The 22,187-nt window shown below is 31.7% G+C and overlaps 6 protein-coding genes across 6 annotated transcripts; 3 read left to right on the top strand and 3 right to left on the bottom strand.

The window, feature by feature from the left end:
* The first annotated feature begins 1,412 nt into the window (after positions 1-1,412).
* LOC128964142 (stearoyl-CoA desaturase 5-like) lies at positions 1,413-2,692 on the top strand. The gene is made up of 4 exons (XM_054310701.1): positions 1,413-1,693; positions 1,761-2,241; positions 2,302-2,333; positions 2,417-2,692. The coding sequence occupies exons 1-4, from the start codon at positions 1,415-1,417 to the stop codon at positions 2,690-2,692; spliced, it is 1,068 nt and encodes a 355-aa protein (XP_054166676.1). The 5' UTR covers positions 1,413-1,414.
* A 76-nt stretch (positions 2,693-2,768) lies between these two features.
* On the bottom strand, positions 2,769-6,477 carry LOC128964141 (TELO2-interacting protein 1 homolog). The gene is made up of 5 exons (XM_054310700.1): positions 6,112-6,477; positions 5,894-6,033; positions 3,556-5,757; positions 2,956-3,494; positions 2,769-2,786 (listed from the first exon to the last, which is right to left on the bottom strand). Exons 1-5 carry the CDS (start codon positions 6,321-6,323, stop codon positions 2,769-2,771), a joined length of 3,111 nt encoding a protein of 1,036 aa, XP_054166675.1. The 5' UTR covers positions 6,324-6,477.
* A 767-nt stretch (positions 6,478-7,244) lies between these two features.
* LOC128964218 (uncharacterized) lies at positions 7,245-10,278 on the bottom strand. Its single transcript, XM_054310780.1, has 2 exons — positions 7,504-10,278; positions 7,245-7,424 (listed from the first exon to the last, which is right to left on the bottom strand). The coding sequence occupies exons 1-2, from the start codon at positions 10,184-10,186 to the stop codon at positions 7,309-7,311; spliced, it is 2,799 nt and encodes a 932-aa protein (XP_054166755.1). The 5' UTR covers positions 10,187-10,278; the 3' UTR covers positions 7,245-7,308.
* Positions 10,279-10,996: 718 nt separating this feature from the next.
* LOC128964139 (trypsin-1-like) lies at positions 10,997-12,305 on the top strand. Its single transcript, XM_054310699.1, has 4 exons — positions 10,997-11,020; positions 11,391-11,572; positions 11,639-12,071; positions 12,138-12,305. Exons 1-4 carry the CDS (start codon positions 10,997-10,999, stop codon positions 12,303-12,305), a joined length of 807 nt encoding a protein of 268 aa, XP_054166674.1.
* A 2,941-nt stretch (positions 12,306-15,246) lies between these two features.
* On the top strand, positions 15,247-16,609 carry LOC128964232 (uncharacterized). Its single transcript, XM_054310797.1, has one exon. It carries the CDS (start codon positions 15,389-15,391, stop codon positions 16,574-16,576), a length of 1,188 nt encoding a protein of 395 aa, XP_054166772.1. The 5' UTR covers positions 15,247-15,388; the 3' UTR covers positions 16,577-16,609.
* Positions 16,610-17,668: 1,059 nt separating this feature from the next.
* LOC128964138 (uncharacterized) lies at positions 17,669-21,921 on the bottom strand. The gene is made up of 4 exons (XM_054310698.1): positions 18,715-21,921; positions 18,581-18,641; positions 18,211-18,389; positions 17,669-18,153 (listed from the first exon to the last, which is right to left on the bottom strand). Exons 1-4 carry the CDS (start codon positions 21,785-21,787, stop codon positions 17,669-17,671), a joined length of 3,798 nt encoding a protein of 1,265 aa, XP_054166673.1. The 5' UTR covers positions 21,788-21,921.
* Between the last annotated feature and the right edge of the window lie 266 nt (positions 21,922-22,187).

The following is a 22,187-nucleotide window of genomic DNA, read 5'->3' as shown; positions in this document are numbered from 1 at the left end:
AGGTAAATAATATATATATATTTAGAGAGAGAGAGAGAGAGAGAGAGAGAGAGAGAGAGAGAGAGAGAGAGAGAGAGAGAGAGAGAGAGAGAGAGAGAGAGAGAGAAGCAAAATATTAAGTTCTCAATCGATTGTCTATAAGTTTTTCTTGTGACCCCCTGTAGTGACACAAATAACTTTTATAAAAACGTTTATATATATATATATATATATATTTACAAAACAATTGAACTTTTTTTCTGACATTTACCGACAAATATGGGTTTGCAATCAAATGATTACATCAGGAAAGGTATAGTCGTTAAGAGAGAGAGAGAGAGAGAGAGAGAGAGAGAGAGAGTTTTGTAAAAACATAAAAATAGATGTTTTAATAAATGGTCTAACAGTGGCACTGTTAGGTGACGTACGGTTTTGAGCCAATTATAAGAGTCAGTATTATTTGATAATAAACAAACTTAAGGCTAATTTGGTTTTAGCTGCAAATAATAATAAAAAACAGTTGAAGTGCTTGAATGCATGTAATCAATGGACATAAAAATGTGAAAATAGCTATTTTCAGAAACACAAACCCATTTCACGGGATCAGCCATGCCTTTGATTGACCTAATCTGACGCACTGGAAGTCAAACCCTTACCTTCCCCTATGAAGCTAACGATACGACAAAACACAATAGACATCGAAAATAATATGAAAAGCTTTAAACAAAATCTTATAAATTATTGCTTTATTTCAAATTTATATAAACGCCGACAACAACTTGATTATCGGCTTTAGTTCAATGAATCACATATTGAATACTACAATATTATGTAATGTATATAACTATAGGAAATACTTTTAATCACTTTTCCTCTAAATATTAAAAAACTTTTTTATCATTTAAATAATAATTACTATCAATATATTCAATAATTGTCGTCAGTGTTTAATGCGAAAGACACTAAAATATTTTTTAATGTCAATATACTAATAATTATATTATGATTTTGTGTGTATATATAATCATTTGTTTAAAATAATAATATTTTTTGTTTTTATTCAACAAAAAAAATGAATTCACAATAAACTACTAAATGTCATAAATTATTCAGTATTACTAAATTGAAAAAAAGTTTTAAATATTTTTTTTGTTTAAAAATAATTTGTTTTTCCTATATTCTTGTTCTTCATATGGTCTTAAATTTGAATCAAATTGACATTTGTTTCAGAAAAATATTACAAATTATGAAAAAATAATTTTTATTTTGTTTATTAATTAAATAGTAATCTGAAGTAACTATAATGATGTGTAATGTATAATAAGTGTCAAATTAGTCAATTAGTCAATGAATTTTTAAAAATAAAAATTGAATTAAATATTTTAAAAATAGTAAACAATTGATTAATAGTTTGTAATAAAGAATTCTTAAGAATATGAGCTTACAATCACTGAAGACAATCACCACCGATGAGAACAAATGCTCAGCCGATGGACACAAGTCTTATAAATTGGAGATCGTTTGGCGTAATATTATATTAATGACATTACTTCATACCAGTGCTTTGTATGGGATATGGATTACATTGATGAGTGCCAAATGGCAGACCATATATGCCATGTTTTTCTTCGGTCTCGCATCTGCTCTGGGAGTGTTGGCCGGTGCTCACCGTTTATGGTCGCATCGGGCATATAAAGCCAAATGGCCATTAAGGGTATTTCAATATCAATATTATATACATGTATATTGAGATTTAAGAAAATAATGTATCGATAAAATAGTTAATATTAGCATTTTTGGAGACAATGGCCCTTCAAAATGATATCTACGAGTGGTGTCGGGATCATAGAGTTCATCACAAATTCTCGGAAACGGACGCCGATCCGCACAACTCTAACCGAGGCTTCTTTTTCGCGCACATGGGTTGGCTGTTGTGTCGCAAACATCCGGAAGTCATCAGCAAAGGGAAAGCCATAGAAATGAACGATATTTGGGACGACCCTATCGTGCGATTTCAGCGAAGATTTTATATACCTCTACTCATCATTATATGGGCATTCATTCCTACATATATACCATACAAATTATGGGCAGAATCTTTGTGGAACTCCTTCTTCACGTGTGTGGCCCTTCGCTATGTATACGTCTTACACAATTCATGGCTCGTCAATTCGGCGGCACATTTATACGGCAACCGACCATATGATAAAAATATAGAGTCCCGAGAAAACCAAGCCGTCCAGTACTTGGCTCATGGAGAAGGTTTGTATATAATTATAAGAGACTATCACCAAAATAATTGCTATTTTTTCATCCTAATAGGATATCACAACTATCACCATACGTTTCCATGGGTTTGTATTATACCAGACTATTTAGATAAACTGTTTTTAAGCACCGGTACCTAATTTGCTTCATACTCTCATTACTCGATTAGGACTATTCTGCATCAGAGTTGGGATGGAAAGACAACTTCAATACGGCCACACTTTTCATTGACTTTTTCAGTTGGATTGGATGGGCTTATGATCTAAAAAAAGTTCCACAAGATGTTGTTATTAAGAGACAGATTAGAACAGGAGATCCCAATTTCAAGAGATGGTCAACACTTAAAGATTATTGCATTGGCTTTACAGTCACTTTTTTGCCAATTTATTTAGCATTTTTAGGCCGAGCAGTGGCCACACCTTTAATATTATATCTATTCTTTTAATTTTGTTGTCAATATATTATCAGCAAACTATATATTAATTTATCAAATATTTTATGGTTAATAAAAAATTAACATTTTATGTACAAATGATTTGCTGTTAGTTAAAAATAAATATAACTTTATATCTATAATAAATATATTAATATAATATCAATAGTAAATAATAAATTAAACACACAATTTGTGGCATAAAATTTAGTATTACATGAATAGATTTTTTTTTTTAATTATTGATATCCTAAATGTTTTAAAAGATTTGTAACATTTTTAGCAAATTCTGGTTTATTTCCGGTAAACCTGAGTTCAGCACAAAATTTATTCTCATGTTTTACCACATCATCGACACTATAAATCATCTTCAAGTAGTAATAGACTGAACCAATGTCGAGATCTGCAATAGTGATCAATGCACTGATTGCCGACTCTTGTAGTGGAAGCGGTTGGTATGTGTTAAGGTATGGAATTATTTCCACAATCAATGGCCACAGATCTTTGTCTCTTAAATCGAGATTCTTGGCAATGGATGCAATACCAGATAAGACATCAATTTGCAAAGAGTAGGCAACTGTGAACCGATAGGCAGACGCTTTGTCTTTTTTAAAACTAATTGGTAACTGAGTCCGCAAAAATGTTAATATTTTTGGCATCACTTCTTTGATAGTTCGGACTCGTATGAAATCACCACAAGTTTGAGACATTATTTGCAGACAAGTGAAAGAACGCTTTACAACAATAATATCCTTTTCGGTGAACCGCTGGACAAGTGGTGCCCATAGCTTGTGACTCATCGGAAGTAAGTGATCTGAATATTGAAAAAATGATATTATTATCAAAATGATAACTAAACTAAATTTTAATATTACCTTCAAATGGTTTTAAACATATGAGACATTCGTTGATGATTTCCAACACAATTATTCTGACCTTTGGATCAGTATTTGAGATAATATGTACACAACGTTCGCATATCTTATTAATTAATGGCACATAAAATGGCACTTTTGGTTTACTATCATCTGTTTCGTTGTCATCAACATCTTTATTGACAACACATTCATCATTATCTTCATTATCACCAATCAATTCGTCTACTTTATCAAAATCTTCTAAAATTAACTTATTTTTCATAAACTCGTCGAAATCGTTAACAAAACTTTCAATCATATAATTGGTACGACATCTTTGGTTTCTATCAATCACTACTCGATTATCAACTAATTTATCGTTTTCTATAAAATAATGGTTTAATGTCATTACAAACGACTGTAAAACTTGCATCAGAGGTAGCGCTTGACTCTTGTGGTAACAGTCGACCACAACAATAATCTCATCGATCACATCAACAAACAATGGTAGCATCTCTTGAGTAGAGTACTTGAGCATCACTTTGATCACAATTGGGACCCTTTGGTTATCGACAAAATGTTTCAAATTAATACAAACAAAATTTATCAGATAATCACTGTTGGAATCAATCAATTTTGAGATCGAGTTATACGATAAATAATTGGCCACTAATGTCAGTGCCCGATGGGATGTCTGATAGATAGACAGATTTAATGAGCCGACACTTTGGATTAGTGGGAACAGACATTTCATTAGATAGTTATGTGATGTCTTCGAATCATATAAATGAAGAAAAACTGTAAGACCTTCAATGAGAAGACATTGACGAAGAATGTCTTTATTCATATCTTCAACATTTTGATCCTCTAATATAGTCTTAATGTGTGCCAAATACAGGTCCAACATCTCTTCGATCTCTTTAAAATCGCAATTGACATTTGCCATGATTTGATTGGCAACAAATATGACACTTGAGTTCATCTTAGACTCTCGCAGTGCATCCATAAGATAGTCAATGAGAACTTCGGGATCACATCTTTGTCCGATCAGTTGACAGCAATTAGTAATAGCGGCGACCGATTTGTCATCATTTAAATAGGAAAACTCTTTTCTTATCCATTTTTGTTGCACTTGTTCTTCAGCTAAATGACTAATATTATCATTGTGTGCAATGAGCTCAAGAAGTCTGATTCCATGATAATCGAAATGACAAATATCTATAAGACATTCAAAGAGTCGCTGTTTGTGTTGCGGTGAATATAGCATATAATTGATGCCTTCGGTGTCCAAACATTTAAGATAACCAAACAACAGATATATAGAAGTAATCTTCTCTCTGTCGCTGCACGTCCTGACAATACGAGGCAATCGTGTTATATAAGTATATATCTGATCTTCTATTAGATCCAAATAAGACTTGGATGAATCACTAGTCACATTAGTTTTGGATAGTTTGCTAATAAACTGATCCGATTCGTGTCTAATTTGTTCAAAATCATCACTTAAATAGGTCAATGAAACTTTGATAAGTGATGCAAAACAGTTGTTAACAAACAGTGAACAACAATTTGTCAATATCTGTGACACAAACTGTTGAAGTGATAGTCTGATACTCCAGTTTTGGTGTGATATCAAACACGAAATGATTTTATCGAAAACTATATTCAATTTTTCGCAACTACTTTCCAACCATTTTCTATTTCTTGTTATAATAAATCCATTTCGATGGCATTCCTCTGGATCACCAGTGGATAAATTAGTTAATTGTTTAGAATCGTCGACACCGTTAGTATCTGTAGAAACAGGTGTCGACTTAAAGACTAATACTATAGTATTGGATAACAATGTTAGCAACGATGTGATCACTCGGCGATTCAGTTTGTCGTCACTTGTTATCAATTTTGTACAATTAGTTGAAATTCCCGGCAAAAAGTATGCAATTAAATCTTGAGCTTTTGAATTGTCATCTTTTGGTAAACTTTGATGACATTTACTGATCAGACAGTTAATGGTTTCGATGGCTTCGGCTTTGATTTGACTATATTTTTGTTTGTTGGCCACACTTAACAATATATGAATAGAGTGACCAAATTGGGCGCTAAATTGTGGACTAATTAGTTGGTCTAATAGAGAGTCATCACAGTTTTGGATCAATGTCTTTGAGCACTTGATTACACTGAGTATCAAATCTTCGCTGGCTTTGAATTTTATCTCTTCATCTGATAAATGCAAGAAAACAAACATTAAATTTATGTTAAATATTAAAACAATAGTTAATGTGATTTAAAAAGTAATATCTTTGATATTCAAGTTATGAACAACTATTGTGACAAAAAAAACATGAGAATGACTTACCATTTATTGTGTTAGGATTGTCATCGATTAGCTGTAAAAGATTGGCCAAAACATCGGCAAATATGTCGAATCGGTTGATCCGTGACTTCTGTAATATCAATGACAGACACTCGACGCTGGACTCCAGTGTTTTGCCGCAACTGACCAACAAAATGCCAATTAATATATCATATATGACTACAAAATGATAGTCTCAATGAAGACAATAAAATACATACTTATCTGTGATTTTGGTGACATTTGCAATGATAAGTCTTAAGGGAAATATCGAGTACTGATATAACGAGTTAATGAAGTGGTCGTCACATTTGGCCACAAATTGCCGCAACGACTCTATGGCCTCCGGGTTGGCCTCATTCACACAGACCACTGTCCTCTTCTTTAACTCTTCAAACATCTCACTACTCGATTGTTTACCCATTGAAGACATTGTTGTTGTTGTTGTCTCTCTATATGTCTTGAGATGTGTCTAAACGTTTGCTGTAATACAACCAATCATTTGGTTTTCAATCGATTCAAAACAATCACAAAAAATCAAATATCAATTCAATTCATACATTCATTGAATGCATTGATTGTATAACTTATCCATAGATAGAGTTGTAGAGCTAATTGTATTGATATACTGTATATTTCTAACAGTATTCATATAATACCTGTTATTTTATATAACTTAAGGTATAATACTGTATATTAATTCAGTAGTACTGCATATCATAAGGTAATCATTGATAAATTTTGCAAATTAGATGATAGACTGTATACTGTAGTCAATATAATCTGTTTTTATTAAATTAATAACAAATTATTTTTAAGTTGTCCATGTTAACTTTTTTAAAAAATATAATCAAACCACTTATGATAAACATATTAAAAATTATAATTCATTAAATAATTATAATATAAATTAAAGATTTTTAATTTCTATATTTATTATAGATTTTCAATTTTCAAATGACATTATAATAACATACCATTTTGAACAAAACTATTTTAATATTTAAAATAATTTCAACATTACGTAACAAATATAATATAATTTATATTAATTTAAATATTAGAAATCATTGATTAACTATTATTTAATTAAAATATTAATACTGAAATTAAAAAATATACAGTCGTATAATGTTATAGTTTTAATATTGATGTACAGTATTTTTAATTTAAAAAATTGTCTCTCAATATAGCATGATCATTTTTATAAAAACAAATTAAATTAGATTAAAATAATGATTATTTTTTTATAAATAAATAATATTTATCATTTTGTTGATCAAAGTAAAAAATAAATTGCATTACTATTTTAAATGATTAGTAAAAATCATACATTATATTCATTTGACTTATATTAGCTGATTGTAAAAATTGCGATAAAATTTCTATTTATGAAAATAATAAATTGATAAAAATAATCAAATGATTATCCATTCAGAGTCCTCTTCTTTAATGGTAATCTTATTCTTGAGAACCATTGTGTGCCAAACTAGACCTCTGGCAGTCATAATCCATATATCATTGTTTTGAGTGACTGTTTTAAAACAAAAATCATTTTATTTAGCAATGAAATCACAATATTGTCACAACAAATAAGTTCAGACAACTATTACCTGATAAAGACATGTAGTGGTCTTCATTGCAAAGTTCCGGTCCCATCACTTGCTGCCAATCATTATCACCATATTTGGCACTTCTGCGAAATAATAGATGATTTTCTACAATAATAATTACAAACTTATCGAAGACAACAATATCGTTGGCAAGAATGCCGTCCACTAATAACCAATTATCACCGCAAAAGTCGCGCTTTTGTTGATTATTATGATTATCACAGAAATTGCGGACAAAAATTTTACCGGACCTATCGATACCCCAAACAATGTTTGAATCAGTAAGTGATACGCAAACCTTTTTCATCATAATTGCGTGCGAACTAAAGTCAGTAATTTTTAACCACTTCTGGTCTCTTATTGTGTGAGTCCAACTTTCGCCGTTCATATCACAGCACCACAAGACTGAATCACTTGTGTTAATACTAATGGATATTAGTTTAGATTTATTCTTAATATTTTTCAATTGTTGCCATTTGTTGCCCACAGGTCTGGTCGCGTCCATACCGTCCCTGCGATAGATTGTTCCCCAATTGCTCAGAACGTAGAGTACATTAGGGGCGCAACAGATGTCCACCGCTTGCAGTTTGTTTAACGATAACGGAGTGTCAAGGGATGGATAATAGACTAAATAGTTACTCTCTTTCGGTGTAAACCAAACCAAACCTATTTCTTGGCTACTATTATAACCGGCGGCGCAAAGTGAGATAAAATCACTACAGTTAAGTAATTTGCAGACATCTGACAAACATATGATTAATTCCCATTCATAGTTAACGGGACGGATAATGTCTTCAGTATTATTATTATCTTCGAGTACTTCACCACTTTGTTCGCTAACCGAATCAGACAATTCAGGTAAATCTGATGACTGATTATGACATTCATTATTGTTTTCTACTACTAATTCGTGATTATTATTATCTTTAGAGATAAACATTTTAATTGAGTTAGTAATCAACTCATTGTCCAGTACTCCAGAATCAGCTGTTGAATCCAATAAATTATTTGCTTCTTTATAGGCACTTAATATCATCTGTAGTTGATTTTCTTCGCTAATCGAGTTGTCAACAGAATTGACATCATTTTTATCTTCAATTTTAAGATTATCCAACAATAGCTGAGAGATATCTTCATTGGTATTGTTAACGGTAATGGTTTGACTGTCACTCGTCGAGTCTTTATCTGAAATAGTGGTCGAAAGTGAACAATTGCTGGCGTAATGTGTTTTTCGTTTTTGTTTCTTTGTGATCACAAGAGGATCTGTTATATCAACATTATCTTTGGTTAGACTGACAGCAACATCGACTGTGTCTTCGTTAAATGGTTCAACAAATACATTGTTTTTATCACAATTTGGCAGCAAATTTGGCTCTAATGTTGATATTATCGATGTTGACAATTGATTATACTTTTTAGTTAAATTGATTTGAATTTTATTGAAATCAAACACTTTTCTTAGCTCTTCATCAATGAATGAAATAGGATTCATATTATTAAGCGGTGTTTTCATCAAATTTATCAACGATTCCGTAGAGCTTCGGAAACTATTATCATCGCAACCGATGAGTCGTCCCAACTCAGAGCCACTTCGGTCACTATCGGAACTGCTGACCTCAAAGTCTGACAACTGTTCAGATTGTGTGCGAATGTCACGGATTCTGATGATATCATTTGATTCAAACAACAAAAACGCCTCATTATTATTGGTATCCGATATTTTCACATCAATCAGACCATTGAGTCTTTCGCGCAAACAAAACTGTCCGTCAATCTTAACAATCACCAAATCTGATCCATTGATCGATAATATATAGGTATCGTTACACAACATCTTCAAAACTCCTAACTTATACTTTAATTGACCTGTAATTGGCTTATCGCTCAAGTCTTGCAACAGTTCCGGACAATCAGATTGTTTAATATTATTGACTCTAATTGTTTCCATCACTTCACCGCTAGTCTGTGCTTTGATCAGATGCATCGATGGCCGCGAGCCATAAATAATACCAGTTATATGACTATAAACGGCGCCAAACTTTCCGCAAGTCTTTCGCTCGTTTTTGCCAATAGTTGTTACACGAGTTTTTGTTGTGTCCAACCAATCAATGACTACGATTACAGTCCGAAGTGAAGTGGACACCAAAAGCTTGTCCGCATCGATGGACTCGATCTGAACGACAGCGTAACCCAAGTCTTTGAAGATAATTATTTGTTCGCCTTTTATGAGATCATGATATCGAAGACATCCATCAGAATCACCACTAAAGACCATCAATCTGTTACAACTTGTATACGTATGAAGACATTTGATAATGGCTTTTGTCGGACACTTCCAACCGTAAAGAAACTTATGGTTCGCTCGGTTTAAGATATAAACAACTGATTGTGTGATAAAACCTAAGAGATCGTCAGTAATCAGTTTGATGGCAATTATCGGACTCGATGTCAGCCGATATTTAATGAAGATATTGTTGGCCGTCTGATGTCTGCGAAAGACAAACACCAGACCAGCGGCGGTACCGACGATGAAGTAATTGTTGTTGACATCGAAACACGTGATTTGCGGAACAGTCGTGTCCGCTGAAGTCGAAATGGCCACACATTTGGCTACAAAGTCGAAGTGATGCCAAACAAAGGGCATCACCAGCTGCTGGTCATCGACTGAACCGTTGATTGCCATCAATGGTAGCGATGATTGTATTCATCTGTTATGTTATGATTGCTAACAATAATAGTCAAAACATTGCGTAACGTCATTGCAATTGCTATTAATAGCTATGTTTTCATTGGTTTCCTATACTGTAGTACTGTATGTATTCATTCAATACAATACTGAATAGACTTATTGTAATTAATATGACTAATACTGTACAGTAGTAATGAAATAATAATTTTTTTTATGTTAAATAAATATAATTGTTGTAATTTTTATCTAATTTAAAGGCGTATTAATAATTTAGTTAAAAAATTATGATGTTTATCATTATGTTTAACAGGGCAATAACTTTTATAATTTTACACAAACTCCTAACGCTTTGATTTTGTTGTAATTTTTAAAATAATTATCAATGGCTTAAATTATATGATTTTTAATTAAACTATTTTATTAATGATGTAAAACTTTATCATAATTTATAATTAATGATGTTTACAATTTAACAATTTTGTATATTTATAAAGTAATTAATGATATTTTCAACTTTTGATTAACATTATATCATATATTTTTTTATAAATAAGATTAACAATTTATTTTTAAAATATTTATGATTCATAATATTATGAATTTTTAAAATATTTCTTTTTGATAAAACTATTTTGATAAGCCCTAGTGATTGATAATTTTGAAATTAGAAAAAATAACTGATTTTAAATAAAAGTAAATCATATTTAATGTATAGACTGGTATTTTAATTAATAAACAATTTTTAGTATCCGCTTATCTATTGGAAAAATCAGTGAAAGTTTTTAACCTAAAAATAGTGAAAAAATGGGATCAATTGATGAAAATCAAGTTTGAATATAAGCTATTGGTCCGGATATATTGTAAATGCTTTTAGGCTTTTTTATTGATATTTAAAAAACACAAATCAATATACAATTGTTTTAATAACACGATTGTTGAAATTAATTTAAATAAAAAGTAAAAGTATGGCACAGAAAAATATTTTTATGATAGACTATATAAATTGTTATACACTTTCACTGTTAGACTAATAATAATTTCAATTTGATTTTTTCTAAATTGTAAACAAACTCATAAAACAATGTTAATTGTTTTCAATACTCATTTGTTTAGTATTAGTATTTTGTTAATAATTTATCAATTGTTTAAAATAAATGCAATTAATTTTAATAAAGAAAGCTGTGGTCACTCCAAGAAGTTAAGACGAGAGGGCCGAGTGATTGGTGGTGAAGATGCCTCTATAGATGATTTTCCGTGGCAGGTGTCGCTCCAGAAGTTTTCCATCAATGGTATTGTTCCGATTCCTCACTACAGACACTTATGTGGCGCCAGTATTATCAATCACGATTGGCTTCTTACGGCAGCCCACTGTGTGGACGGGTATTTCATATAAAATAATTTTTAAAAAATTGAATTGTCATATAAAATATGAAAATATTTGATTAGACTTGTCAACCAAATACTACCGATGCAATTACGAGCCGTCATCGGCACTGACCTGTGGAGGAATGCTCTAATACAGCCATCCATTCAAGTGTTGTCTATCTCTAAAATTGTTGTCCACGAGAACTGGGATGAAAATGTTGGCAAAAATGACATCGCATTGCTCCGCACCAGTCGTCCCATAATATTTAGTGACAGAGTTAACAGTATTTGTATTCCGGACTCAGATCTTAATGTTACCGATAATGTTTTGGTGACCGGTTGGGGCATGACTTCCGATCGTTCATTATTGGCCAACTTTTTGCCGAATCGGCTGAAAAAATTGGAGATTCCTATTGTCGATATGAGCCGATGTCGGAAAATCTATAACTTTCAAAGTTATCAAATCACTGATAATATGCTGTGCGCCGGATCATTCAGAAATGGCCACTGCATTGTATGTATTATATTATATATATATTTTAAGTTAATTATAAAATTCAACTAACTGTGCACTTTAAAGGGTGCTTATATGGGTGACTCAGGTGGACCATTGATTACCTACGTTGATGGACGTGCCTATCAAATAGGTTTGGTCTCATTTTCATTGCCCTGTCGTACGTACGCTGCGCCCGATGTCTACACCAAAGTTAGCAAATATTATAAATGGATTGAAACAAACATTGACTAAACATTTTCATTAATAATTCACAAATTTTTGTTTCATTTTATATTTAATTTGTATAATAATTTCTAATAAAAAGTTTAATTTGTGTTTTTAATTATTTCAACTTTGATTTTATTTTCATAAGATATTAATATTTAAATAGTCTTTTAAATGATTGACATTTAACTGATCGATACCTATTGGCAGTGCGTTTTGTAACCGTAATTGTTGTCTTATACAATGTCTGGCCAGTTGTTTAAGACATGGTATGTGTTGTATCCGATCAAATACCGTATCATTTTGTCTGTAATCAAACTTTAAGGCCAGTGTCGATATAATATCGTTACCAATGCTTAATAGTCTCTTATAAGCTGTGCTACTGTACGGGACATCAATGATCACAAACTTAATCCAAAACAACTTTTTGGTCAGTTTGTCGACATTTGCGGTGTCCATTGCATGACAGATACGGTGAATAAAGTGTGGCATTTGATAGTCGAGAATCGGTATCTTTGCTCCGTATTGTAAGAGTACGCGCAAAATACATGGGTTTTCAGGTAAAAGTGTACAATCAATGATCGGTAGATGAAGATTGCGCCACAAATCACTTTTGGACTCAATGGCGTCAAATCGCGGGAAATCAATGAAACGGATTTTCTCTGACTTATCGTTTGGATCAGTTAACTCTATATTCAATTTATTAGTAATTTCTATGATATATTTCAGTGCATTTAAGCCATCTCTACGACCAATACTTAGCATTTGAATTTCCAAACATTTTTCAATGGCTTTCCACTGTCTTTCTTCAAACTGATAGACCGACCAAATATCCCAAATACCCGACTGATTGGATATAAAAAACCGGATAAATTGATCCAAAAGTTGATAATTTTTGTAGTCTATCTCCGCACAGAAGGCTAGTATGGCTGACATAAAATATCTGCAAACGAATTGAGACTCCGATTCATTAATAATGAGTCTATAGTTTGACATAAATGTTGTGATCAACTGTTCACACGCTTCGTGTTTGTCATCAAATTGATTAACATTTGGTATATATCTGCGAATTACATCCATCTGGTGATTGATTAACTAATACTTCTTTGATTTCTATCGACAAATAATTTAAATTAAATTTGATTTTGCAAATGATTATTAAATTTTGATTTAAATATTGATATATTGTATTTATTTTGTAATTATATTTATTTTGAAAACATTTATTACAACAAAATTGTTTAAAAAAATATCTCGAGAAGAGATGTCTCATTGACTGTATTGTTGTGTTCGTATAAAAAGCAAATTTTCGGTTGAATTCAAATCATTTTTATATTATATAAAATTGAATACTAAATTATATTTCGTTAACAAAAATGTAATAAATTTCTCGAGAAGTGATGTGCGAGACATCCTTTTTATTGTTGACTTCATATAAAAAGCAAAGTTTCGGTTGAATTCAAATCATTTATAGTTTATCTTTCATTTCATTTACTAAATTATCCCAAAATTCAATAAAACTGAAAATGAAAACCATTGCTATCGATGTCGAGTCTGAAGAAAAGACACTTCCGTCTGGAGGTTCGGGTGGAGAGGTTGTAGAGACCAGACGTCGCAGAAAACATTCGGGAGGCGGAAGAAGAAGAAGGCGCTCCCGATCCAGAAGAGGCCGATCGCGATCTGGTGGCCGAAAGGGTGGTCACCGTCGCAGACGAAGGAGAAGCCGAAAGCATAGCGAAGACAGTGAATGAAGAGAGAAGAAGACGAAGTGTGTCTCAGATTTCAATTGAAGAGTCAATGAAATAGATTTTTATCAAAATTCTTGTATTTATTTTATTTATATTTCAAATAAAATACTTTAAAATTGAAAGATATTTGTATTTAATTTTCATAATTAAATATTCAAATAAAAAATATTTGGCATAAAATTTGTCTTAAAATTATCTCTGAAATGGTAACTCAAGAGGTTTTATCATTAATTTCTTATAAAAAGCCGTTAATTATCATTTGATTTGATTAAAGACGTTATAATAGTTTGTAATTCAAATTTGAATTTTGAAATCTCGTGTGAATTACAATTAATTTAGTAATAATTCGTGTGATTTAATGTTAAAATATTAATATAATTTCTCAAAATATTCAATTGAATACTAAATTATATTTCGTTAACAAAAATGTAATAAATTTCTCGAGAAGTGATGTGCGAGACATCCTTTTTATTGTTGACTTCATATAAAAAGCAAAGTTTCGGTTGAATTCAAATCATTTATATTTTATCTTTCATAACATTAACTAAATTATCGGAAAATTCAAATCAACTGAAAATGAAAACCATTGCTATCGATGTCGAGTCTGAAGAAAAGACACTTCCATCTGGAGGTTCGGGTGGAGAGGTTGTAGAGACCAGACGTCGCAGAAAACATTCGGGAGGCGGAAGAAGAAGAAGGCGATCCCGATCCAGAAGAGGCCGATCGCGATCTGGTGGCCGAAAGGGTGGTCACCGTCGCAGACGAAGGAGAAGCCGAAAGAGTTGTGACGATGAGTGAAGAGAAAAGAAAGAAAAAGAAGTGGAAGTGTGTCTCAGATTTCAATTGAAGATTCAATGAATTAAATTTTAGTCAAAATTTTTGTTTTTTGTATTTTTTATAATCAAATAAAATACTTTAAAATTGAATTATATTTGTATTTAATTTTCATAACTAAATATTGACACAAAATATTTTGACTAATAATTGTCTTTAATTATCTATGAAATGGTAACTGAAGAGGTTTTACCGTTAATTTCCCAAAAAGTCGCTAATTATCATAGATTTGATTAAAACCGTTACAACAGTTTGTAATTCAAATTTGAATTTTGTAACTCTTGTGAATTAAAATTAATTTAGAAATAATTCGTGTGATTTAATGTTTAGATATTAACATTAATTTTAAAATATTCAATTGAATATAAAATCGTTAATTAAAAAACCTTAATTTTTAAATACAGTATATTTCAAACCAAACAGCACTTTGACAGTAATTATAGTTTTTTATACCCTATATCACAGTCAACTGATCATTTTTGATAGACAGTCCACCCAATCATTTCCCTCAATTCAATCAATCAGTTGATGGGCAACACTATATGCTACTACATGTGCTGTTGTTGTCTATGCTGTCGGCGAAAGTATGTCAAACAGCACCGGCTGAAGGAGAAGCGACATACAATTGCAATGATAAACCAGTTGTCGAAAAGTCATAGACCGCGAACAGTTGGAACGGATCCGACAAAAGTCGAGTTGAAAGATATGGCCAAGACTTTTGTGGTGCCGAGTAAGAAGTTCAAGACAGCAGAAGATGTTATCGCATACGAGGGCTATAGATTAGGCAAAACAATCGGTTCCGGAAGTTTTGCAAAAGTCCATCTCATTACACACATAAAGACTGGTGAAGAGTTGGCCTGTAAAGTGTTAAACCTGACCGACAAACTAATGGACGGCCGTAAACGTCGCTTAATGCGGTCCCGGGATATTAAAAACGAGTTGTTTACTCTTGAAAAGCTCACACATCCGCACATTATACGACTGGTAACTCATTTTACAATTATCAGAGATGACTTGATGTCTACTTTCTATATAGTCATGCAATACGCAATTGAGGGTTCACTTCAGGAACACACTCGTCTAAGAGGACCGTTTGCCGAACGCTTCTGTAGGCTATGGTTTGCCCAAATGTTGTCAGCATTGGTATACATGCATTCAAATCGCATTGTCCATCGAGACCTGAAACCGCAGAATATATTATTGGATGTCAATCAAGATGTTTTGATCAGCGATTTCGGTCTGAGCCGAATCGACTCCAGTGGCCAAGATTTGGAGTCAAAGACCTTTTGCGGAACACCGCAATATATGGCACCCGAACTGTTGAATATGAGATTAAAGAAAGATGAGCTGAAAAACCAGAATCCGGTCGACAGAGACAGTATAGATGCGCTCAGTTATAAGGCTATGCCCGTCGATGTATGGGCTCTGGGCTGTGTTGTCTTTTTTTGTTTTACCCAAACAGTTCCCTATATTGTCTATCATAAAGATATGTCCCGATGGCCTCAGACAGTCGAACAGATGAAACATCGAGAATACAGTTTGCCGTCGCGTTTGAATCCGACGCCCGAATTTGTCCAAATAATCCGCCGTATGCTTGAACCCAATCCCACTTCAAGGCCAACAATGCTACAGTTGACCACAGATAAGTGGATCGCCGAAAAATATAAAGTGGTCGACAAAAAGGTCCAAAAAGATATGAAAAAGATTAACAAATAGTGTGATTACAAATAGTTTAGTACATTATTTAACAATCAGTTTTCTGCTATCTATTTGTCGGTATACTGTATATTGTTTTTTCTATTTAAAACATTTTGTAATAAAAAAATTGATAGTATTATTCATTATTACAGATTATAATTAAAAACAAATAAATTTATTTTATACAAACCACAAAAAATGATTTTATTAATAAAGTATTAATACAAAAAATATAAAACATTGCAATTTAATAATCAGATCAAATAATAATATTATAAATAAAAAAAGTGCTTAAAATAGATCAATAAATAATTATATGATAAATATAATGGTTATTATTATATTAATTCAATTTTGATTTTATTGGTTTGTTGTTATATTTATTTAGTATGCATTTTATTAAAACAAAAATGAGTATAACTTTATCGAAAAATAGTTTTTCAAACTATTTATATATTAATAAATACTTTAATATCATATTCAATATACTGTAAGTTCAATAATAACTTGTTTTTTGAAAACCATATTAACTGGTATTAAAAAAAACTTTATTAATAATAAAAATATATAAAACAAAAACATAAAAAACTTATTAGTAATATAGATTTTTACTATCAATTAAAAATATTACCAAACTTAAGCAATAAGACTCAATATGCAATTTATTTTATTGTAACTGATTAACTGATTAAATTCATTAAGTATTATATGAGTTTAGCAATAGTAGACATACTGTACATGTATTATAATATCTACAATATTATATATAGAAAGCAGGTTAGATATGCGTTCATATACTAATTGTATATTGATAACTTTGTAGATTATTTCAACAACAAAAATAATTTTTATTAATTATTTGATAAAACATTAAATAGTATATACTATTGATTTAAGTTAAATTTTTGAATTAATTTATTTTATAGACAGTATAAGTTTATTTGTTTTATTTCATTTAACAATAAATATAATTTTAAACAATCAATATTAATAAATCTAAAAAACGCATTCTTTATATACAATACAATACAATATTTATAAGTAATAAATAATTATTATTTAATAAATATAACAAAAATTTAATAACTACTAAATAATACTAAACGTAAATCAAATGTGATGTTTGAGATCAGTCATATATTGTTGAAAAAGATGAGAATTGCAATTACAGTTATAGGGTTGACATCCAGTGTTGCCATTAATGTCAATTGTGTCGACTATTTTGCATAACTGTTCACTAATAGTAAAAGCAAAACCATAGAACCTATTGCTTAATTGAGTGATGCTATCATTGATTTGGTAGGCAATCATATACCACGCCGACGCCCGCAGCTTCTGGTCATCGATTGAGTCCATTTGCGACTCTAATTGAAAACGTTGTTTAAATTGTTCAAACAATTTGCCGACCAATGACTCGAGTAATTCGTGAATATCATTGATTTCAGTCCTGCCATTAGTATAACGACATGTCTTAGTAAAGGTACCGCTCAGTAGTATTGCTTCGTTGGCCACTCGGAAGCGATTCAATAAATAGCGAACTTTGTTTCTATAGATTATAAATGCTTTTTTTGCCGACTCTTCATATTTTTGCCATCCTTTTGAAACAAATTATTTAAATTAAAACTATTAGTTAATATGATATTATGACTTACCCTCCAAAATAAATCTAGGATTAGGTTTGGCATCGATTTCCAGTTGAATCTTAGTTTGAATACTTGTCTCGAAAGCGCAACATTTTCGGTAGAGTTGACCCAACACTCTAGTGGACTGATATGTCTTTTTTGCGTCAATTTTCTCCATAAAATCTGGATATTTCTTAGACTTTTCTTTCCTAATATTCATAAATATAAAATAAAACAATTAATACGAATATGAGTGCAAATCTCTACCATTAATATAATAGTATCGAAACAATATTTTAAAGATTAAAATTATTATTATTTGTTAACAGATTAAGAAATAAAAATAATAAATAATTAGAAATAATTATATTTATATTAAAAAAAAAATCAATTTACAAACCAATTAATTGGTTCCACAATTCCTGTCTTTGCAAAATCTAATGCCATACAATATTTCAAAGCTATATAAATATTTTTCAAAAAAAAAAATTATTTTAATTTCTATATTTTCAGTTATGTTTAGTTTAGTCTGACCTAAACTCATGCAGACATTGGAAAATATGCCATCTCTTTGTGAATCAGCGTTTGCCAGATAAGCATTTGCTAGAAGTCCGACGTTATTACTCAATAAATACTCGCAATAAAAGTCAAGAATGTCTTCGACTTCTGCTTTATGGTCTAATTCATGTGATTTTCCGGTCGGGAAATGCATTGGAGACATATTCTGTCCCTTAAATATAATATCTGTGTTCCAGAAGAGTGCATATTCATCGCCATCTAAGTCACTTCCGGCCATTTCATCTGAATGAGGTCGCGGACCTTTAGCTGGAAATACAAGACAATCTCTGATGTGACCCAATGCTGGTATGTTAACTGCTGTTAGTTTTCTGATATCTCCGGGATGTAGACACGGAAATTTGGTTACCATAACCTCTCCGTCTAATATAAAGTATTGACCGGTGGCCACACCATCTTTGTCTACATGAGACAACTTTGCGAATACCTGTCCATAATCTAGAGTTCCAGTTTCATCGAGTACTCCAAATGCAATCCTTCCCCTATTGATTGGCATTTTAATTCTGGCCTTTGATTTGAGTTCTTTAATTCTGTGAGGTATTAGACAATCAAGAATTTGTCTAAATATGGGTTCCGTTAGGAATGATGTGCCGACTGTTAGTAACTTTTCATACGGTAAACAAAGAGTGCTTTCATTTTGCAATAAACTCATAGCCGACGCCTCGCAGACCAGAGAATTGGCTAAACTTTTAAGATTTTCGTTTAACATTTCCATAAAGATTTTCGGCTCAACTGACAACTGTTCCAATAGTGAGATAAGTGGTCGGTTGAGGTAAACGGCTCGCGGGGCCGACAACTTCAATATACCCAATGATCTGTCTGTTGAATCATACTTTTTCATACTTTCTCTAAATATAATATGTTTTCCCTTAAGCTTAGTGTTGACCACAAGCATGCCTTTACATCCGCCAAACCTTATTTGCATCGCTGACGGCCTATGAATGCAATCAAATGGCAACTGTTTATAGACTTTTTCGGCTATTTCTTCGGAAACCATTCCAATGCCATCAGAGAAAACATATCGTTCTTTGGTTAGTAATTGACTGTTTCTGTAGTCTGGTTTCAAAGAGCCCTCAATGTCTGGAAAGACATCTATTTTTGTATTATTATCAATACTTATGTGAGTCATGGCCTGTGAGAAGACCAGTCCGAGTCGGGCCACATATTTGGGAACATTTTTTCGTATTTTACTCATATCTCCAACTGATTCACGAAATGTATGAGCAGTTCGACAACAGCTATCCTTTGCATACAAAATCATTCCGTTGTCTCTCAACTGACTCGAAGAACTGCCGACAAACTGGAAAACTCTTTCACCAATTTTGATACCATTTATTAGCGGTGTTTTGACAATTCGTTTAATAAAATTTATTTGATTTTCTCGGGAACCACTTCTGACAACTGAAAAACTTAATGCATTCAAATTATCCTCTCTTATAGTTAATCTCAAAGTATAGTCGGGCTCTGAGTTGACTATAAAACGACTCTTTAGTATTGGTTGTGGCGGCAGAAGAAGCAGACGAGTGGGCGTTAAAATGCATCGACGGATCTCTTGAATCTCAGCGCTAAACGACTTGATATCCAATTCTTCTTCTGTTTTGTTTTGCTTTTTCTGTTTCAGTTGACTGAAGATCTTTTCTAAAGCTATTAATACACGAAATATTGATTTGCTGTCAATAATGGCTGATATTTGAAACAATGTTTCCTCAATAGTCTTTGGATCAGTTTTGGCCAATTGTTCACATTTTTCCATAAAATTAATTGTTTCAAACTTAAAGAATAGTTCATCGGATGCTTGAAATGTGTGAGAAAAGACTGACTCATAAGCATATCTGACATTAAACGGCAGTTTAATGTTATTTGTATTCAATAAGTAATCAATTTCTCTATTATTAACACTAATGTGTTCACTAATGTGTGCGAAATATATAGGAATTTGAGTCAATTTTTTGATATTATAGACACAATAATACGGATCCAATGGTTCGCTGTATTTAAATTTGTTGGCAAATTCTGCCAACGATTGTCTCATATTTGGCAACTCTATGACAAAAACATTACTTTTGCCAATGATTTGTGCGGACAATCCGTACAATTGATTGTCACGAATCCAATTGATTGCATTGGATGTCTCGTCCGTATGAATACCGACAAAGTTGTCGAACTGTTCTCTAAGTGTTTGTTTTGGATATTTGTTTCGTTTGTTTGGTGACAAAGACGTGTTGTTGTTGTTGTTGTAAACTTTGCTATCATTTTCAACCATATATAGTATCGGCGGGTGATTGACATTAATGTATAGTTTAATTGAATTGAGTTCAGTGGACATAACTATCGACTCAAAGGACGAATAGTCGAACTCGAATTTGTAGCGAATGTTTGTAAAAGACTTCTTATTGTTGCCACCGCTGGTCACCCGAAACCTGATTGTCATGAATTTGCGGCAGTGATGAAACTCGACGGTCAAGTCATCTCTGGCCACATGAACTTTGCTGTTAAAGTGATTGCGATCAGTGCTGTCGTAATGTTTGATGAATTGAGTTAAATCAATAAGAGTTCCCAATTTGAATGATTTTACATCAAATGTTTCAATCAATTCATTTTCTGAGTTATTGTTTGTAGTGTTTGTGTTTGACTTTGAGTTTATAAACCACTTATAAGTTTCGTCGGCAATTGAAAACCAGGTCTGTTTGAGTCGGCTTTCGGTACAAATGTTTGCCATCGCTTTCTTCAGACACAAACTGTTGTTTTTTTCGAGAATCAATTGAGCCGTATATCTGGAAACCCATTCATCTTCGTAATAGTTTTTGTCAGTACTGTTGGCCAAAGCGGTTAACTCGAGTGACGCAAACTTAATGTTATTTAATTTTCTGATAATTGATTGCAACTCTTTTCCCTTTTTTATTTGCCAATCATTTCGGTTCAATTGATTTGTTTCAATACAACCATTGTTTGAGTGGTCGTCCGTTGGGACGTCCGATATGTGTATTATCTCAACAATCACTCCATTGGAACCGCTATTTATATCACTCATTGCTTTAATGTTAACTTTTGTGCTAAAAAAATTTTGTGATCAACAAAATAAAATTAGCAAACAATTAGACGAAAGATTTAATGCAATGACAACTAATTGAATTCAACGATAACTTTGTTTTTAACATATATTTTAAATCTAAAATTCATTCAAAAAAAAGTCAATTCCATTCAAAAATCATAATTCTATTGATTTGCACGCGATTTGACTTCAAATTATATTATAAGTTATATTTATAACTATTATTATTTCTAATCTATAATTATTTTTTGTTTTAATTTAGTAAATGCAATATATATATACAGAATATGTAGCATTTATAGATTTCTACATTAAATATATTATGATTAAATATATAAATATTTTTTCTTAATAAATAAATTAATGATTACTATAAGTA

This window comes from Oppia nitens, unplaced genomic scaffold (assembly GCF_028296485.1).
Source record: "Oppia nitens isolate AA-2021 unplaced genomic scaffold, nextdenovo-longstitch-racon4-pilon3 scaffold8_pilon_pilon_pilon, whole genome shotgun sequence".
In the NCBI taxonomy this organism is placed as follows: domain Eukaryota; kingdom Metazoa; phylum Arthropoda; class Arachnida; order Sarcoptiformes; family Oppiidae; genus Oppia; species Oppia nitens.
Note: the sequence above shows the minus strand (reverse complement) of the source record. Positions and strands in the feature narration are given on the sequence as shown.

What these genes read in the sequence shown, in the direction of transcription:
- LOC128964142 (XM_054310701.1), top strand. Translation starts at nt 1,415, where the DNA reads ATGAGCTTACAATCACTGAAGACAATCACCACCGATGAGAACAAATGC. An exon ending in AAGCCAAATGGCCATTAAGG is followed by an intron (nt 1,694 to 1,760) that starts GTATTTCAATAT and finishes TCGATAAAATAG; the next exon opens with TTAATATTAGCATTTTTGGA. An exon ending in GTACTTGGCTCATGGAGAAG is followed by an intron (nt 2,242 to 2,301) that starts GTTTGTATATAA and finishes TCATCCTAATAG; the next exon opens with GATATCACAACTATCACCAT.
- LOC128964141 (XM_054310700.1), bottom strand. Translation starts at nt 6,323, where the DNA reads ATGTCTTCAATGGGTAAACAATCGAGTAGTGAGATGTTTGAAGAGTTA. An exon ending in GTCACCAAAATCACAGATAA is followed by an intron (nt 6,034 to 6,111) that starts GTATGTATTTTA and finishes TTTGTTGGTCAG; the next exon opens with TTGCGGCAAAACACTGGAGT. An exon ending in CAATCCTAACACAATAAATG is followed by an intron (nt 5,758 to 5,893) that starts GTAAGTCATTCT and finishes TGCATTTATCAG; the next exon opens with ATGAAGAGATAAAATTCAAA.
- LOC128964218 (XM_054310780.1), bottom strand. Translation starts at nt 10,186, where the DNA reads ATGGCAATCAACGGTTCAGTCGATGACCAGCAGCTGGTGATGCCCTTT. An exon ending in CCACTACATGTCTTTATCAG is followed by an intron (nt 7,425 to 7,503) that starts GTAATAGTTGTC and finishes GTTTTAAAACAG; the next exon opens with TCACTCAAAACAATGATATA.
- LOC128964139 (XM_054310699.1), top strand. Translation starts at nt 10,997, where the DNA reads ATGGGATCAATTGATGAAAATCAA. An exon ending in GATCAATTGATGAAAATCAA is followed by an intron (nt 11,021 to 11,390) that starts GTTTGAATATAA and finishes CACTCCAAGAAG; the next exon opens with TTAAGACGAGAGGGCCGAGT. An exon ending in TCAGAAATGGCCACTGCATT is followed by an intron (nt 12,072 to 12,137) that starts GTATGTATTATA and finishes TGCACTTTAAAG; the next exon opens with GGTGCTTATATGGGTGACTC.
- LOC128964232 (XM_054310797.1), top strand. Translation starts at nt 15,389, where the DNA reads ATGGGCAACACTATATGCTACTACATGTGCTGTTGTTGTCTATGCTGT.
- LOC128964138 (XM_054310698.1), bottom strand. Translation starts at nt 21,787, where the DNA reads ATGAGTGATATAAATAGCGGTTCCAATGGAGTGATTGTTGAGATAATA. An exon ending in CAATGTCTGCATGAGTTTAG is followed by an intron (nt 18,642 to 18,714) that starts GTCAGACTAAAC and finishes ATATTTATATAG; the next exon opens with CTTTGAAATATTGTATGGCA. An exon ending in ATTGTGGAACCAATTAATTG is followed by an intron (nt 18,390 to 18,580) that starts GTTTGTAAATTG and finishes TATGAATATTAG; the next exon opens with GAAAGAAAAGTCTAAGAAAT.